The sequence below is a fragment of the Meriones unguiculatus genome, chromosome X (genome assembly GCF_030254825.1).
Source record: "Meriones unguiculatus strain TT.TT164.6M chromosome X, Bangor_MerUng_6.1, whole genome shotgun sequence".
In the NCBI taxonomy this organism is placed as follows: domain Eukaryota; kingdom Metazoa; phylum Chordata; class Mammalia; order Rodentia; family Muridae; genus Meriones; species Meriones unguiculatus.
The window spans coordinates 76542582-76562412 of record NC_083369.1 but is presented as its reverse complement, the minus strand read 5'-3'; the positions used below and the strand labels follow the sequence as shown (position 1 = coordinate 76562412).

The following is a 19831-nucleotide window of genomic DNA, read 5'->3' as shown; positions in this document are numbered from 1 at the left end:
TTATAGACCAGGCTGGCCTCTAATTCACAGAGATATGTCTGCCTCTGCCTCCCTGAGTGCTGGGATTAAAGGTGTGTGCCACCTCATCAGGCTCTATCCATATTTCTTAGTGGGCAATGCTTAATGTGCATTAAAATGGGAAGTGAGGATGCAGAAAAGGCAATAAGCTGGGTACTAAGCTATAGTTAGATAGAAGAAGTAAGATATTATAAGACAGATATGCGGTACATGCCTGTAATCCCAGTGCTTGGAAGTGAAGGCAGGAACATCAGGAGTTTATGATTACCCTTAACTACACAGGAGCAGAAAGACACACATGGTATATACTCACTTATAAGTGAGTACTAGACCTATAAGATACAGTAAACATACTAAAATATGTACAACTAAACAGGCTAAACAAGAAAGAGGACCCGGGGTAAGATGATCAATCTTCACTTAGAAAGACAAAGGGGATGGACATTGGACATAGGAGAAAACAAGTAACAGGACAGAAGCCTACCACAGAGGGCCTCTGAGAGGCTTTACCTAGCAGTGTATCAAAACAGATGCTGAAACTCATAACCAAACCTTCGGCAGAGTGCAGGGAATCATATGAAAGAAGGGGGAGTTAGCATGATAGGAGCTCCACAAGGACCAAATATATCAGGGCACAGGGGTCTTCTATGAGACTGTTTCTCCAACAAAGGACCATGCATGGATAGAACCTAAAACCCCTGCTCTGATGTAGCCCATGGTAGCTCAGTATCCAAGTGGGTTCCCTAGTATGGGGGACAAGGATTATTTCTGACATGAACTCAGTGACTGGCTCATTGATCTCCCCCTCCCCTCTGAGGGAGGAGCAGCCTTGCTAGGCCACAGATAAGGACATTGCAGCAAGTCCTGAAGATACCTGATAGGCTAGGGTCAGATGGAAGGGAAGGAGGACCTCCCCTATCAGTGGACTTGGAAGAGGGCAGGGAGGAGATGAGGGAGGGAGGGTGGGATTGGGAGGGAAAGAGGAAGGGGGCTATGGCTGAGATACAAGTGAATGACCTGTGATGAAAAGAAAAGAAAAGAAAAGAAAAGAAAAGAAAAGAAAAACACAATGACCAAGACAACTTATAAAAGAAAAAAAAATCGGTACAGAGCTAAATGGAAAATTCTCAACAGAGGAATATCAAATGGCAGAAAAACACTTAAGAAAACTGCTGAGCTGGGGAGATGGCTCAGTGGTTAAGAGCACTGGCTGCTCTTCCTGAAGTCCTGAATTCAATTCCCAGCAACCACATGGTGGCTCACAACAATCTCTAATGAGATCTGGTGCCCTCTTCTGATGTGTAGACACATATGCAGGCAGAACACTGTGTACATAATAAATAAATACATCTTTAAAAAAAAAGAAAAAAGAAAGAAAAACACTTGCTCAAGGTCCTTAGTCATCTGGGAATTGCAGATCAAAACGACCCTGAGATTCCATCTGACACCCATCAGAATGGCTAAGATCAAAAGCTCCAGGGACAACACAATCTGAAGAGGTTGTGGAGAAAGGAGAACCCTCCTCCATTGCTGGTGGGAATGTAAACTTGTACAACCACTTTGGAAATCAATCTGGTGCTTTCTCAGACAATTAGAAATAGTGCTACCTCAACATCCAGCTATACTATTTCCAGGCATATATTTGAAAGATGCTCAACCATACAACAAAGACATTTGCTCAACCAAGTTGAGAGCAGCTTTATTAATAATAGCCAGAATCTTGAAACAACCTAGATGTAATTCAACTGAAGAATGGATTCAGAAATGATGGTACATTTACACGATGGAATACTACTTAGCTACTAAAAAAAAAAAAAAGTACATCATGAAATTTGCAGGCAAATGGATGGAACTAGAAAGACCATCCTGAGTGAGGTCAGTTTTTACTAGGTACAGTATTCATCAGCCAGGCTGCATGGAAATTATAGCCTTCTGCAAGGGCTGCTTGAGATGTCCTCCACAAGTTACAGCTCAGTTGTGGGGCTGCAGTGCGGCTCCCCCATTAATGCTTCCTTTCTGAGCTATAATGTGGTGGCGCTGCAGGTGCCTCAACCCCAGCCCTGCCACAACCCCACCCCCAACCCAAGGAGATACCGTGGTTAGTTAGGATGGACTAAAGTAAAGCATTGAGACTCCAGAGGCCAGTGCTCCCATGCAAGCACCGGGGTTCTCAGTGGGAAGCATGCGGGTTATGGGGGATGAGAAAAGAAAGAGGAGAACTGCAGATTTCAGCCTAGGAGCACAGAGGGGGAGGGGCTGGGACACCCTTCCAGCCTCAAGTCTGGGGGCTCAGGGATGTAAGAGAAAACAGGTGTGTGTGTGTGTGTGTGTGTGTGTGTGTGTGTGTGTGTGTGAATTCAGCAGAGGTCGGGAGGTACCACGAAGCCCAGTAGCGGCAGGGAGGTGGGGCAGAGGACGTGGTCACCGAGGGGAGCCCCCGCCCCCTTCCTAGAGGCAGAGGCTAGGGTTGCAGAGAGAACTGGAACTGGGTTCGCCTTAGGGGAAGACAGTGCAGCCAATCGGTCCCCTCCCACACCCTACTCCGAGGGGTTGGGCAATAGAGGAGAGGTTGGGGTTGGAGCAGCAGTGAGGGGGCCCCTCCCCGCATCCCCCCCCCAGACTTGGTCGCGCCCGAAGTGTAACACTTTCTCTTTGTCGGAGGAGCTCCTCTGTTTCCTGTGCAGCAGCTGTAGCAGCCCTGGCGGACGAAGGAGCAGGAGAGATGGCAGCTGCGGATATAGCTCGCCAGGTAGTGAGTGCTTACTCAAGCCCCTGGTCTAGGGGTGAAGGTCGGGGGCTGGGGACGGCCGAACAGACTTGACCACGAGGAGGGCAGTATGGTAACATCCAGAAGCAGAGGCAAAGCAGGACTTTTTGCTCCCGGGGTCAGCGGCTAAGTCCACTATACCCCTAGGGTGTCCTGGAGACCTGTGGTGGCAGGAGGGTGGGGGGCTGTTGGCAAAGCATACTGGCGGGCAGCTGAACTTGCAACGCGGGAGAGGGCTGCAGTGAGCGCCTCCGCCTCCCTTGCTGCAGCTGCGGCCCTGCCGTTGGGGCGTTGCCGAATGAATGGCTGCATGAGTCCAAAGCCCTCCAGATCCCCGTCCCCTTAGCTTGGCAGAGCCCCTATCATAGCTGCCTTCTGGGACTCCAGCTTGTTCAGAAAGAGGGGGCTCGGAGCTAGGACCGAAGGCACAGTGTGGTGAGGGGGGCGGGGAGATGACTGGCTGGAGTAGGGTTTCTCCATATTCATTACATATGTGACTGCATCTGTGTGTATCAATGTGTGGGCATATATGTACATGTGTGCTCTCCTGCCTTCTCTGTGGCAGGGTTATGTGACCCTGAATGAGTTGGCCTGTTTCTATGTGCTCACCTCTATGGTGTGTGTTCCTGTGTTCGAATGTTTCTGTGTCCACTTGTGCCGTGTCCTGCAGGGTCCCATTTGTGAGTGGAAGGGCAGGAAGGGTACCTTACACCCTGGTAGGTGGCTGGCTGCATATTTTGGCACTTTTCTGAATGGTTCTCTGAGGGTCTGTCTTGGGTTCAGTGTACATGGGCTTACATGCTAAAACCTGTGGAGCTGACATCTTTCTCAAAAGACCGAAGAAAACACTGTGAGACTTGAAGAAGCAGTGTTCTCTCTGTTTTGGTGGTGACCAACTCTGTAGAAAAAAAAAAATCATTTTAAAAACTAAAGTTTTCCAGCCTGGGCTGTGCAGAGGAATCATATCTAAGAACTCGAGGCTCCATGTTTGTTCTCGATCAGAAGTTTGGTTACAAAGGAAGATGAAATTTTGGGGGGAACAACCTAGTTCTTCTATTCCACAAGCACACTAAGCTGAAGCAGAATGAGTTAGAAGGCGGCCAAGCATAGCCCACTACCCCAAATACTGCTGGATAAAAAAAAAAAAAAAAGATAACCCTGTAACGTCACATTTATTTAGAGAAATATCCTGTGCAACGTGACTCCAGCGCAAAAGGAGGGAGTGGGAAGCAGCCTCTAGGTATTTGGTGTAATTGCAATTGATATGTTTTCTAAATGTGAATCCAGAATCTGACAACATTTTTCTCTATAGGTAAAGAAATTTATTCCATTTCCTGTCTGGCTTTGGAAAATCATGGTGGTTTATTTGAAACCTAATCTATTCTGTGTACATCACAACACATAGTTTCTTATGCAGTCATGATGTGGAAGGCAGGGGCAGACAGGAGACAGTGCCTGATGATGATGGAATTTGAGAGATTGCTCAAAATTGACACTGTAATTATTTATTGCTTATAGTGTTTTGAGGACAACCAGTGTGTTTTCTTATCTGCATTTTCAAGAAGTCATAGTTTTAGTAGATGAATCAGTTTCCTGGATTGCACTTATTCTATCCTTCATGACCCCCCAAAAAAAACCCAAAACTAAAGATTTCTTTTCTTGTCATAATGAATTTGCATTGACCTGCCTTCATCAGTCTCCCTTGCCTGGATTAGGATTGCAAAATTGATGTTGTATTTCATATGGTTGTTTCACTTTAGGCACAACTAAAGCAATCCTGAGACTACCTTTGTCCTGCAGATTGGGGCAGGGGCTGCAAGGTGTGGTTTGGGGTACCTTGATTGGCTTTCAGTGATTTCAGTTTGCTCTGGCTGCCCTTACCACATTGTATTCTGAAAAAACATAATTGTATGTCAAATTCTGGAGCAGCCCAAGCACTTGAGACTTTGTTATCATGATAAATGGGTTTCTGGGAAAAGTCACCATGCTTCCCTCCCCCGAGCCAGTGAAGCTCTTATTTATGTGTCATTTGTCTCTCTGCTTTCCTTTGTGTCTGCAAGAAGTTGTAATTCACCACGGGAAGCTGGAATTAACTCAAGAGACTTTGGGTGACTGGATGCTTCCGGTTTCTTCAAAGGAATATGTGTCTAAGGCTTGGAAAGAGAAGACCAGAGAGCCAGGCTACGTGTTGCAAGCTTAGAAGTTCTTCTTAGTAAACTCTGAGGCATGGTGCCTTATGACTAGTGTCTTGGTGTATGTGTTTGGGTATCTTCACAGAGTCCCTGGAGGATCACTGTGGTCGAATATTGTTAGTGGTAAAACTGGCACGGGAGTTGTTGAGTAGGGCCTACATTGGAGTATGTCTTCACCTTGGAATTTCGTAATTCAGCTGCATCCCATTTGAACGAACAGCAGAAAAGGATTCTGGATGGCAGCACTGTTTTTTTCCACTGTTGCTTTGAGTACTTGCTTGACTGATGTAAACAATACTATGACCAGCCCTTATCAACTATACCAAAATAACAGTAGACTACATAGTTCATGACTTTCAAGCTTCTATCCTAATTGGAGACACAAATTGTGGAAACAGAGACAATTAAAGAATTAACAAAAGATCTGTGGGGTGCTTCCTACCTGTGAGGTGACCTGAACTGTCATTGTTCTGTGTTTAGAGAGGTTACATAACTGACTCATCTAAGGTTACCTAGGAAGACACAGTGCAGTCTCCAAAAGCTCTATCTCTCAGCTCAATGTTACAGTTTTGGTTCAGACTGTGAGTTTTGTCCTTCGGAAAGCACAGTGTGGTTGAGTCTAGCTTGAACAAATCATACCTACAATGTGAACACTGTTGCTTTTTCCAGATACAGTCTATCAAGCCATTGACCATGAGAAAAGATCTTTCAAGGACTGCAAGACTTGTCATAGTCAGGGTTGGCCTGGAGCAGCTCTGCTAAAGCTGCCATCTGCCATCAAAGAGAAGATTGCTTCTGCATTCTGGTCTTACAATCAGTGACAATTATCCATTCCGTCTTTGTTTTTAGACAGACTTTCACCTGTCAGTGAGACAAGGTTAGCCTGGAACGTCTGTCTTAGATGCTCTGACAGCAGTTACCTCATGGTTTCTGTCTTGAAGCTCCTTCTTAATCCTTAATCAATAAAACTAATAATCATACTCAAAAAATGGGAGGGGAGCAAAACCCCATAGATCTACCTGAATATATATTGCTGGAAAAAGTTTACATGGCACCAAATAGTGAAAAACTGTTGAATCCAAATCAAGGGAATATGGGCAATTATTACACAGTTTCACAATTTTTCTGTGTCTATAAGTGTTGTCAAAAACATTAGAGAAGCTGGATGTGGTGGCTGCATGCTTTTAATCCTAGCACTTAGCTGGCAGAGGCAAGCGAATCTCTATGAATTTGAAGATTTGAGGTCAGCTTGGTGTGCAGAGTGAGCTTTAGGACAGCCAGTGTTATACAGAGAAACCCTGTTATATTTGTGTGTGTGTGTGTGTGTGTGTGTGTGTGTGTGTGTGTGAAAGAGAGAGAGAGAGAGAGAGAGAGAGAGAGAGAGAGAGAGAAAGAAAGAAATATTAGGAGTGTTACAATGCTTACCCTGCATGTATGGCCTCTTCCCTCAAAGGAGTTTCCTCTTTAATGGCAGAGGCAGACACAAATCTTTATCAAATCTTTATGTAGCGCTAGTAAGAGGGCTCAGTGGGTAAAGAACACTTGCCATGAAAGTCTGACATTTCAGTTTGATCCCTAGAATCTACAGATTCAACAAAACCCTCTACCCTCTGAATGAATGCCATGGCATGGAAATGACCCCTCCACATACTTGCACAATGATGAAGTTTTAAAAACTCTCTAATTATCATTATCATAAGTGCTAAAGGGGAGAGCTACTGCCCTTTAATGAGAAGTCATTGCAGCAGAAGTAATTCAGCTATGGTTGAAGGTTGTAAGTGATAGGAGAGGCTTCCTGAGGGCTTCTGGATGGGAAAAGGGTAGGTGTGAAGATGGGTGAGATCACACTTCTGTTACTTGCTTGGGAACAGTTCATTTGTCAATTCACCCACTGCTGTTTTCATTCATTCTTCAACATTTATTTATCGGGCCCTGACTCTGCTAGGTCTTGTGCCAAGTGCTGGGAAGGTAGTGGTGACCAAGGCATGGAGGACTCTGCCCCCTCTCAGAGCTGCCAGATGAGGCAGGAACAAGCCCTGTTTCCTCTTGACATTTTAGATCCACAAAATGTGAGTGTTACTGACATATTTATTACAAAACTTCATTACAGTAGACTAATAGGTCTGCATAATAAAATGAGAATTTGATCTGCAGTCATATGCATAGCGTTTACTTTGTGGAGTGGCTCGTATAAATGTTTCTATTAATTGCTGGCTTTGTTTCCAGTGTGGCACCACACCTTGTGCTTTCACTTGAGCAAAACTACTAGGAAAGCTAGTCTGCTGGAAGAAAAAAAATAGCACTATTAGAAAATTATATAGCACTGACTTCCAGATTTCCTGGGATTTTTGGATTGTCAGAGCCATAACTTAATATTTGCATGGACCCACTGAGAAGGCCTTTATTTTCATATGCACTGAAACTACATACAAGACAGTTGGAGAAAAGAAAGGGGGATAGGGAAAGGAGGAAGGAGGAAGAAGAAAAAAGAAAAACATGCGTAGATATATAAAGTGTAGCTCTCTCAAAATGCTTCCATCTGTACAATTTAATTTTCCCCAACAATGTCCTGAGCAGATACTCCTGCTCTCTTCATTTTATGCCTGCAACAAGCAAAAGACTCGGTCCAAAGTGTTATTGCTGGTCAGTGGATAAAATAATGAAACACCTACCCGATCACACAGAGCCCCTTTTAAAAGCTACTAGTAGCCAGGTGTGATTGCACATGCCTTTAATCCCAGCACTCTAGAGGAAGAGGCAGGCAGATCGCTGTGAGTTCGAGACCAGCAAAGTGAGTCTACAAAGTGAGTCCAGGACAGCCAGGACTACACAGAGAAACCCCATCTTGAAAACCCAAAAATAAATAAAGAAAAAGTATTAGTCTCTCCAAGATGTTTCTAAGAAATTAAAATTCTGCCACGTCCTTATTTCCCCCTCTTCTTGTATCTGCCAACATATCCTCAAAGTGATCAGAGAAAAGTGAACCTAGGGGACATGGAGACTCTGATGTTAAATCCAAGATAGCACAGTCACGGATTGTGTAGGTTTTCTTTTCTTTCTTTTTTCTCTCATTCTCTCTCCATATTGCTTTAAATAAAAATCTTGGAGCCACCAGCCATGTAATGATGGATTATTTTTAAGTAACAACTGGAGGGTGTACAGAATAAATTAGAAACACAAACCCTTCCTCCTCGGTTTGGCAGGAGGCAGCTTCTGCTGTGGGGATTTGAAACCGTGGGTTTCTCGGCTGCCTGCACAGAGGAAGGAGGCCACATGCTCAGGAGGGTGAGAAATAATGTTATCCTCTTCTCCGGTGTCTTCCCACTAGAGGCAGCCATCTGCTGAATTATGCAGCAGGCTCTCAGCTGGCCCTGGAGTTGGGTCATTCCCGTGACCAGGGAAAGATTTCCAGGCTTTCTCAGGGACAAGCCTCGGGGTTCTGGTTCCCCTAGCCATGGCTTTCTCAGACCCCTAATGTGTGCCCTGGTAACAGGAGCAGAGCTCTGCTCTCCCAGCCCTGATGAGGTGCTAGGTAGTGTTTCTTTTCATAGCCGAGGCCCCGAGCTCTGAACACTGGCGCAGAGGCAAAAAACTTTTTTTTCAGATCCCATTAAATGAGACCAGATGGAGGCAGAGGCAAATTCAGGCTCCCCAGAGGGCAGTTGGGCATTCACCCAGAGGCCTATGGGTAAACCTTTTCTGTTTTCTTCTTTTTCTTTTTTCTTAAAAATAAAAACAACAATAACAAAAACAAAAACACATTGGATGTTACGACGACCAGAACACCTAGAAAACTGTTCAAATTAGCTGACTTGAAGGAAATGTATGCGGCTTTTGTGGGAAAGTTGACCCACCCAGAACAAAGGTCACCCCTGGCCTGAAGTGGAGATATTTTACCTAGACAATGGCTCGTTGAGTTAGGTAGACTCATTAGCTCTTGAGTAGAGCGGGGCAGCTGGCCAAGCCTAGGATCAGCCTGGAGTCAAAAGAGAGAGAGGAAAGAAGAAGAGAGAAAAGTAGGAGAGTTGAAGCATAGATCTCAGAGGCACTGGTTGCCTGAGTTGCCGTCTGCTGGCAACTCAGGCAACCAGTTCACTTTCCTTGTCCTTTATCACATATACCTGCATCAGACCAGGAGCCTCATGGCCTGGAAATTCAGTTGCAGGACGAAATACATCTGGTATTTAAGTCAGCTTTTCCATCTGAGAGAAGCAGTCTGCCTGGATCCTAGCATCACCCTCTGCCACTAAATCACTGGATGACTTGGAACAAGTCACTTCCCTGACTCCAGGTCTCCATTTCCCCCTTTGCAAAAAGAGCCCTTGGGTTAGGTGATCTTTAAGGGAGTTTCCAGATCTCAAGTTGTGCTGCCCTTATGTTTCCTTGTTCTCCAGACTCAATTCTGTTAGGGCCTTGCCTGATTCTGCTTCTGAAGTGGCAGAAATGAGTTCCACCCCTTTCCTCCTTCAGCCTTGAGCTGAATGAGATGAGAGCTTTGGAAAAGGAACTTACACTTTTAGCTCAGCAGGGTATCTGTGAGAGAACTAGAAACAACTGCCTTCTGGATATATATTGACATTTTATAAGGATACATGACAACTGAATGTTTGTCTGTGGAATCCCACTTTAAATGCACTATGAGAGCTGGCTACTTAATGGAGTCCTCCTGTGAATCCTTTTATAGAATGAGAAGCCACTTTGGAATTTGGTATTAAAATCTTTGGTATTAAAATGCATTGCATCTATCAGCTTTGCCGAAGACATACTTTCATCCTTGGTTAGTAAAGATGGTCTCCTTTGTGTTTCCTTGAGGTGCCCTAAACTGCTTCCCCGCTGAGGCTTTGGCAAACCTAATTTCTCCTTAGAATGGTTTCCAAATTTCTCTCCTAGCCCAGGACATTATATCTATAGTTTTCTCTTACCCCAACTTAATCAACCCATGAAAACTCCTGGCATTTGATGTGTTGGGTTCATTTTGTTTTTACCTTTTTGTTGTTAAAATTTTTGGACCTTATTAATCTTCTGTAGCTCTCAAGGCTGATGGTATAGTACTTTTCATTCCTTTGACAACATTGAAGGCTGCATATGGGGTTTTATCAGGACTTCTGACATGTTTCAGGACACGTGATTTGTCTTATGGTTTACACAACTCTATAATTATGTTATACTCTTTAATAGTCAGTTATATATTATATGTAGTAATAAATCATAACAAAGGAAAATAAGAATTTATTGTATTGTTGGTAAAACATATGTTTTATATATAATAAAATTACCCACATGCTAACGTCTGTACTTAACCAAACTTGCTGATTGAATGTGTGTGGAGCATTTTCTGGTTGAAGTTGAGGATTTTTTTCTAAAATATCTGAAGCCACTTTCTTGCCTAGGAATGTATCATCATAGAATCTTATTTCAAAACAAAACAAAACATTTTTTCCAGATTATAAAACTGAAGTATGCCTATTTTAGAAAAATAAAAAAACAGAAAGGCTACCCCCAAATTAATCCATTGTACTAGTTTTCTCTCCTCACTATCCACTCCTGTGTATACAGGGGATTTGTTTTGTTTTGTTTCACTTTACATAACAGTTTTTGGCAAGTATTTCATGTCATTATACAATCTTATAAAATATTTTCATTAGTTGCTTGATATTCCATCATATATTGTTGGATGCATAAATTACTTTTGCAAGTTAAGGAGATTTGAGTTTCTCAGTGCCAGAACAATGATGGAGTGATGGAAGGGGTGAAGAATTGGGCTCACCACTAAGCAGTCAACGAGGCTGCTGATGAGAATCTCATTTCAGCATTTGTCTCCTTTGCTAATATTTAAGTGCAAAAGACCAGAGGAGAAAGTTAAGGGACAGCCAAGTCATAGGTTATGAGTTCCCAATGTTATCCCCTTATCCTTCAGGATGACATGTGCTAAATTAGCTACCTTAGGTTTGAATAGAGCCAGGAAATTCTCTATTGACACAGGTGGGCCCTTAGTTCCCAGAGGCCTCACTTAACAACTTGCTTTTTCTGCCAGGGATATTAGAGAAGAGGCAATGGGCAGCAGAGGACAACAGCTGTCTATCGGGTGCTTCTTGGACTCTTCACTTTCCAAAAACAAAACAAAAGAAAACAAAACAAACAACAAAAACAGTAGTGTGAGAAAGAGATACATCTGGAAGAGCCATAATTCATTTTTCTTAGTATGCATCATACGAATATTCAATTAAAAACTGAAACTGGTGTGTCCTCAGGAAGAGGCAGAAGAGAAAAAGAGTGGTGTTTCTGCCTCTGATAAAAAATTGTGATATAACGTATTTCAAAACCACATGTGACTGCACATTAGGTAGCAAACAGGAAATGGAATTGGGGGCAGGGAAATGAGGGCTCTCACAGTTCTCTGGAGCACCTCTTCATTTTGCCTTCCTTTAGCTTCTCTCAGACTATATCCTAACTAATTATCCCTACTGCAAAGCTGAGTGAGCAAGAACTTTCCTTTTCTTACTTAAAAAAAAAAAGATCTGTAAAGTATACAGGTAACACATGAATGAGTTCAACTGCTTTCTCAAAGAATCAAATGCTACGAGAGCTGACAACATCTCTGACTAGGCCCCTATTTCCATTTCCTGTCCTCTGACGTAATTACTGGTATCTTTTGGCTTGGTGCCTTTTCATGCATCTGTCTAGGTATTGTCATATATTTATGTGCATAAACACATATACCACACCTTTTGTACATAGGTGTGCTCATTATGAATATTGTTTTACAACCTGAGTTTTCTGTTTTATACTATGTGTTGCAGGTATTCACATCATTACATACGGCACTGCTCATTCTGGCTGCAGACTTCCAGAATATTCCTGTTTATAATTTATTTTTTGGTTGTCTAGCATTTAAGGAGTTTCTAGCTTTTCATTACTATAAACAATGCTTTAACACAGTTCCTCATACGTGAATCTTTGTACAGCTGTGTGAGGTTCCAGAGAACAGAGTCTAAAGATGTTTCAGTGTCAGATGTGTTAGGCAGGTTGCTAGTTTCATTTCCTCTTCTCCACCTTGAAGTCAAGTGAACATTCAATTAACTGCAATCAGAGTAATTAGGATCTCAATTAATTACACCACCTTAAGAAGGGCTAAAGAGATAAGGCATCAAAGGCTTTGTAAGAGAAAAGGAAAAGACATTTCCAGGGGTTGTCCTGGGGTCAGTGTACATTTAGCTCAGGATTTTGTTCATAATTTGCATGTATGTATTTTACTCTGAACAATGATGATCTTGGTATAAGATTTATCAGAGCAAGACAGCTCTAGACAATTTCCTTAATTAAGAAATATATAAATAAACCACAGAGATTGAGACAAAAAACTGGCTCTTTCAACCCAGTAAATATCAAGAAAAACATACAAACAGGTCCTTTGTTCTGAGTCTCCAGGTTCTCTAGTTAGTTTAGGTAGAATGTACCCTGAGTAAAAGACAAGATTCCAAGTCACTGGTGATGCCACTAAATGCAAATCTATGGCTACTTCTCTGTCATTCTTAGTACTTTATTTTTGCTTCAGATGATAGGAAACTGTTGGGTCTTTTTAAAATTTTCTGATCATTTCCTACTATTGGCAAAATCCCCTTTGATGTCTCATTATTTGTGGGTATTTCTCATATTCATTCTTTAGCTCATCCCCTTACTACATCTAAGAGAGCATTCCATTTTTATATCTCTCACTCCTAAAATTTATCTTAGCCTTAAATGCTCACTACACCTAAAACCTCAAATTGCTAACTACTTATTGACTTTGTTCTTTTAGCTATCTCACCTTGAAATCAAATCTTATACATGTAAGACTCTTCCAAGTCAAAGAAAAAATCAAACATATATTTTTAAATGGTCAAAATCATGACTAGATAACTTACATACACAATACATATACACAGTTGTTTTTGTGTTTGTTTTTGTTTTCTGAGACAAGGCTCCTTTGTGTAGTCTTGGCTGTCCTGGACTTGCTTTGTAGACCAGGTTGGCCTTGAACTCACAGAGATTCACCTGTCTCTGCCTCCCTGAGTGCTGGGATAATAGGCGTGTGCTACTTCACCCGGATCACAGTTGAAATATTTTTAATGTTCATTACTACTAATAAAACACAAATTAAAGAATGTGATACCATTTTCCAATGAGTCAGTTCACAGTAAATAAAAGCCCATGAAACTTCATGGATGCAAAGACACACATAGTAGCAATGGAAACACACATTAGTACTGCCCTCTGTTAAGTGATGTATCAGTGTTTTAAATATGTGAACGGCAAGATGGCTCAGTGGATAAAGGCACCTGCTACCAAGCCTGACACCTTGAATTTGGCTCCCAAAGCCCACACAGAAAGAGAGAATTGACTCTTGCAATTTTTTTCTGACCTCCTCATATGCACTATGTAGATAGATAGATAGATAGATAGATAGATAGATAGATAGATAGATAGATAGATAGATAGATAGATATAAAAGTATGTGGACCCTTTGGTCCAGTAGGCTTCAATTTTAGGAAATAGAGACATTTGCAACCCTAAAGACTGTTGTATTTTTATGTAGAAAACTTGGAAACGCATGCTAAATATCCAACAATAGAAGATATTTTAGGAAAAGGTGACAGATTCCTGCATGAGTATGCTAGATGGCCAGTAAAAGTAATGTTCTGTGGCCTAGAAAGATGGCTCAGTCGGTAAGAGCTCATACAAATCTTGCAGAGGATCTATATTTGATCCCCATTATCCATAGCAGGTGGCTTACAGCTGCTTGGAACTCTAACTTCAACAGATTCACTGTCTTCTCTTGTCTCTGACAGCACTTGCACTCATGTGCACATACTTTTACACAGACAAAGACAAGTGCACATCTTTGAAAATAAAACAGATCTTTAAAAAGACACTGTTCTATAGACATGATTTAGACATATGCTTAATTACTTAGGAAAACATCTGTATTAAGAGTCAGTGTATTAAGTCAGATTGTGGAAAAGGAACAGATAATAGTATCCGTATTTTGTTAAAATAAAGTGTAGTGACCGGCAGGAAAAACATAGACATGTTGATCATCATGGGAGAATGATAATATAATTTCTATGTTTTCTAAAAATTTCTGCTGGATGTGATGGCATAGGCTTAATCTGAGTGCTTGGGAAGTAGAGGCAAAAAAAGATCAACAGTGTAAAAGCATTCCTTGCAATACGTTGAGTTTGAGACAAGCATGGGATACATAAGACCCTTTCTCAAAATGAAAATTTACCAAACACCGTGTTCCCACCATTATCTTCCACTGTAGTATAAAGAGCCCCAAACAGCGAAAGGGTGGGTATAGGCTTTATTCTACAAGCAATGTACTTGAGTGACTTGGGGTATTTTGAGCAGGGAGTGCCATGATATTTAAAAAAAAATTTAGATTTGTTTTATGAGTGTTTTGCATACATGTATGTATACATACAATGTATAGACCTGGTACCTTAGGAGGTCAGAAGAAGTCATCAGATCCCCTGAAACTGCAGTTGGACATAGTTGCGAGTCACCATTTTGAGTGTTGGGAACGGAACCTCTGCAAGAACAGCAAGTGCTCTTAAAATGCTGAGCCATCTCTCCAGCCATACATGCAGGCATTGAAAAGCTCATTCTAGCTATAGAGTACTTGAGTGATTGCCAGAATAAGGAAGTAGGGACAGGATATGAATTCAGTGGTGTTGAAGTGGCAAGGTGACATCCACACATTAAGGTCACCTAACGTCACTTGTGACTCCAAAGTGGGGAACTGGGACTGGCGGTAGAGCTTAGCAGTGGAGTGTGAGGATTAGAGTTATGCAGCACCATGCCCCATTTGTGTGGTGCTGCGGATTGAACCTAGGGCTTTGTGCGTGTTAGGCAAGCCTTCTCCCAACAGAACTACATCCTAGGCCCCGTATTTGATAATTCTTTCTCTTTGGAGTGAACTGTTAAGGTAAGGAGCTCTCTCCACTCTGCTACCTTTAGTTTGCGAATCCATGGACTTTGGGGCACTAAAGTTTCATAGTGCTGAATTTGGAAACAGGAAGAAATGATAAAATATGGCTCTGGAAACCTCAACTGTGAGTCTGTCCCAATTTTGAGGCCTGCTATGTAGGAGGCTCCCTGGAGAGAGCATATTGGCTCAGAAGTCTCTTCTCTGCTTTGCTGAGGGCTGAGAACCAAAGGTGGTAAATTTCCAGCCTACTGTTTGCTTTAAGCAAGAAAAAGAATGGGAAATGGGGAAAGGGAACTGGAAAGGGGTGAAGCAAGTACACAACAATGTGATGCGGATACCTCATGCAATTTCTTTAGGTGAGCAAGGAATGCATCAACCTGACTCAATGATGGCAGTCTGTCAATTGCACTCTTTTGGGAGTTTGCTCAGAGAGATGTGAGGAATAAACATGCCAGATGGTGGTCACCAGCACAATTTCTTGAAAAATCCGATGACACAGATGGGAGCAGGGACCCACACACACTAGGTTAAGGGGTTGTCTGACTACATCATTTGCTGAGCAGCTCCTCCACCATCACATCTCATCCCTTTTGGTGTGACGCCTAGTCTAGCAGCAGGTCTAGTCAACACAGGCGCTGCCTGCTGGCACAACCTGGGATGCTGGTATGGTCCTCCTGGCACAAGCCATGGCCTTTGGGGTTGCTTTTGGCATCTTGCTGGTTATGGAAAGTTTGGTGCAGCCTCACCCCACAGAATCTCTGCCTGTTTCCATAACCCATCATTTCTTGGGACATTCATTTGCTTCCAGCTTCCATTCCCCACCCTTCTCATGACACCCCACCCTCTGTTGTGACCACTGACAGTAAGCATATTTCATGAGCACACGCAGGCCCTTTTCATCCTTTCCCATGGTTCTTTGGAAGTCTGCCTGAGTTGAGACTCTCCTTGTTTTGTAAAACACCATTAACTGTAAGAAGCTTTGACCCTGTGCTTCCCAAGGCTGGGAGTGGCTTGGCTGAACCCTGTGGAGTTAAAGGAACCTGAGGAAGTCTGGAGACAGCTCCCTTCAAGCTAGAGGGAGCTATAAGTGTTTTACTACATGATGGGCGAGTTTGGGGTCCAAAGATAACCTCACAGTATGGTGATAAGGGCAACCGCTATTTGAATGCCTCCCACATGCCAGGCAGTTTGCTATGTGTGTGAGTATTGTCCTATGTAATCTGCACATTAGCTACTAACTCCTGGCTTTGTAATGGGGAGACTGAGAACTTAACTTGTTACCGTGAACTGCAGAGGTTGCCTCTGACTCAGACCTGCCTGATTTAAAAGTCTGTTCTTTAAATTTATTTTTACATTTATTTATTTTTGTGTGTATTTACTTACTTATTCCCTTATTTGTTTGTTTTGTGTATATATGTGCATATGGGGGAGTGCCACATAGTTGTGGAGGAGTGCCACATAATTGTGGAGGTCAGAGGACAACTTTTGGGAATTAATTCTCTCCTCTACCACATGAGTCCCAGATTTTGAACTAAAGTCATCAGGCTTGACAGCAGGTACCTTTACCCACTGAGCCATCTTGCCTGCTTAAATCTGTGAGCTTAGCTTCTTTGCTGTGCCAACTTTGTTCTAGGTCTCTGGAGTGTCCTAGAGAGAAGGTTCACTGCCTTATAAGGGCTTTGGAACATTTGTTGCACGGGCGTGCACACATTCAGATCATTATAGGTACTAATAAACAGACAGGAATCCTCTGGTCACCTCTAAAGTACATCATTTTGTCTCATGTGACAGATGTAGAAGGGAAGTGAGTGTCAGAGAGGTTCCCTGGCCTCTCAGTAATTTAAGTGAGATTTCATCCCAAGTTTGGATGAACTGGATAAGCTGCCCATGTATTTTTTGTGTCTAGAACCACAGTGGTATTTATGACTGAACCTATTGACTACCTGTGTCTAAGCACTCATGAATTCCGTGATGATGGGTCATTATTCTTTGAAGTGTCTGTGTTGTGGGGTGACTGGGGGAAGAAATGACACATTGAGCCTTTGTGGTCGTTACTTCCTGGCACATGATAGAATGCATAGAGACGGAGTATGGAGATCCAAATGGCTTTTAAGCACATTGTCATTTTTCTCCTCTCCCTCCCTCTCCAAATTAGGGCGAAGGTTGCCGAACTGTCCCCCTGGCTGGACATGTGGGGTTTGACAGCTTGCCTGACCAGCTGGTGAATAAGGCAGTCAGCCAGGGCTTCTGCTTCAACATCCTGTGTGTGGGTGAGTATTTCCATGGCAGGAAATTCTATTACAGAATATAGATCCTTAATGGCTAGATGTGGCTTTGCAGGTAATTAGGTTAAATACTGTGTCATTCTCATCTAGTTGCAGGCTTGGGCTACCCCCCAGCCCTCTTCTGCTCTTATTCCTTTGTTTATTTTTGTAAGTGTCCAGCTGCAATTATATTTTTTCCTCTGTTCAGACCAGAATCTGGGCCCACACCTTGGGGAAAAACAGAGCTTTGTGAGACTCAGTGGAAAATTTTGTTAAAGGGGGCTGGCCTACTGGGTAACTGCTGTCAGGTTCTTTTTGACTGCGAAAAATGAGAACCAGGACAGAAGTGGGAGCAAGATAATGGCTGAGGAAATAAAGATGCCTGCCTTCCAGTTGTGGGCAGTCAGCTGGGTCTCTGCAGCTGTCTAGGTTTGGTACATTTGGTGCTTAAGCATAGGAACCCCAAGAGCTATGTGCAAAGATCTTTTATTACCAGATCTGTATCTCTGCCTGGGCTGTATTTTGTTTTGTTTTAAGAGAGAGTCTCATTATGTGGCCTAGGATGACATGGAAATCGACACGTCTCCCAGGCTAGCCTCTAACTCTTGGTATCCGTATCTTAGCCTCTCAAGTACTGGGATTATGGTCATGCACCATCACACCTCTGTGGGAAGGCATTGTTTTAGTGCACTTGCTATGCTAATCATGGCACAAGGAGAGTTTGATGATATTTCTAACGTGAATGAATGAGTTAAGTCCACAGGAGCCATTTATTATACTTCTCAACAGTTTCTCACATTAGTTGTTTGGGCCCCCAGTCTGCAAAGTGAGCCTTGGAAGTAGTGTTTTTATCCTCATGGAGAGGAGAATTGAGGAGGACAAGGGATCTACCTGAGACAACCTAAAAAAAAAAATAATGACAGAGCCAACAACAAAAACAGCAATGCAGGCCGGACTGGCCTCCTATTCTTTTCACTGCCTATACTGCCAGCAACATCCGTTGAGACCATGAAAGTGCTTTAGAAACAACTAAGTACCATCAAACAAGTGGGAGGGACAATGGTACCTTGCCATTCTTTAAGAATGTGTTTTGAAACCTTAAAAGCCCGACATTCACAAACACAGTGGTAACATATAATTTCCATCCCATGGTACAAGAAAGTATACCTGCATATTTTCAGGGGTCCCCCTTCCAGACCTTAATGGTTGTATAAATACCATAATAATGCCAATTTTCACACTGGCTGGAACACAAACACTTCTTCTAATTTCCTTTTCTTATTTTTGTATAGAGCATATGGAGAGCTCATTCACATCATAGATTCAAACTACCACTGAATTAGGCACTTTACAGTTTGATGTATTGGAAAAAATTCTATTGCATGTGGTGGTATAGTTCTGTAATCCCAGCACTTAGCAGGCTGAGACAAGAAGATTGTGAATTTGAGTCTAACCTGAGTTGCATGATGACACCGTGTCTCAATAACTAACTAACTAACTAACTAACTAACTAACTAACTGTCTTCAAATTATTTTGAAGTCATTCATTTTCTTGGGATTTGTTTTTCTTCTCCATCTTTAGGACTTTTTACCGGGTCATTTTCTATACAGAATTCACTGTACTTGTAAGGACAAACAGAGCAATAAGGTTACTTCTAAATATGGATGACAGTCAGTCAGCTAGACTCACTCACTAACAAAAGTGACTCATTCTCCTGTATCAGCTTCAGAGCCTATGAGACAAAAATATGTGCTTCATGGGATTACACATGAGAGGCCGTAAGCATAGAGGTTGCCAAGTCTTTGAATGCTATAACTCTAATGCACAGTCATGTGTAGGTGCTAATTAGGATAGGAATACAAAATAAATGCAAGACAGGATAATCAATCTCAAGAAAAAATGTCATCACATCTAATATTGGCACTACCAAATTTCTGTTTAACTAATAAGATCAATCTTTGGCTAATGGCCAACTTATTTCACACAATATTTGATGACTGAAATATTCCAGTGCACACACATACCAGATTCCCTTGGCATTCTTCCCAGAGTGCCATATGACCTGGGCTGAAGTTGAGATTAAAGCAAAATGACAAAGCCACTGTCAGCAACCTTTCAACCTAGAGCAAGAGACTGGACTGGTAAAGCCCTGTGAGTCAGAATGACACCCGATGGCAAAGTGCAGGGAAATTTGTCACATGAATCTTAAGATTCCCCAGCCCCCCCCCCCAGAAAGAGGGAACTAAGGGCAACTAAGATCAAGAAAAGGTGAGTGGGATAGTCAACTCATGTTCCTACCAGGGTATTGCTCATCTCCTGTACTCCAGCATGCACCTGATGACATGAAGTTGCTGAAAGGCCTGGGGCAGAAAGAGACTCCTGTCTCAGAAGGGACAGGAGGGAAGAAAGGAAGACCTTTTCATCCCCAAGAAGTCGTATATCTTTTCTTTCTCTTTCTACTTGTCAAGTTTCAGGAAATGGCTCTCCTCCTATAATATCCATAGACAGGACCATTAGATAAACCAATCCCTGTACTGGATCCAAAAATGCTTGCAGTGCATTATCCCACTCTTTTGCTAAATTCATGACCTTGCCATTGTTCAGAGAACCCTCGCCTTG

The 19831-nt window shown here is 42.5% G+C and overlaps 1 protein-coding gene across 5 annotated transcripts in view; it reads left to right on the top strand.

Annotated features, from left to right (window-relative positions):
- Positions 1-2474: 2474 nt before the first annotated feature.
- Septin6 (septin 6) overlaps positions 2475-19831 on the top strand; it is a 76397-nt gene continuing 59040 nt past the window's right edge. For 4 of the 5 annotated variants that reach the window (XM_060375333.1, XM_060375335.1, XM_060375336.1 and 1 more), the window contains exons 1-2: positions 2475-2767; positions 17103-17217. In XM_060375333.1, the coding sequence (XP_060231316.1) occupies positions 2741-2767; positions 17103-17217 (142 nt within the window). In that variant the 5' untranslated portion in view covers positions 2475-2740. The remainder of the gene's footprint in view (positions 2768-17102; positions 17218-19831) is intronic. The other variant, XM_060375334.1, reaches the window with a different exon arrangement.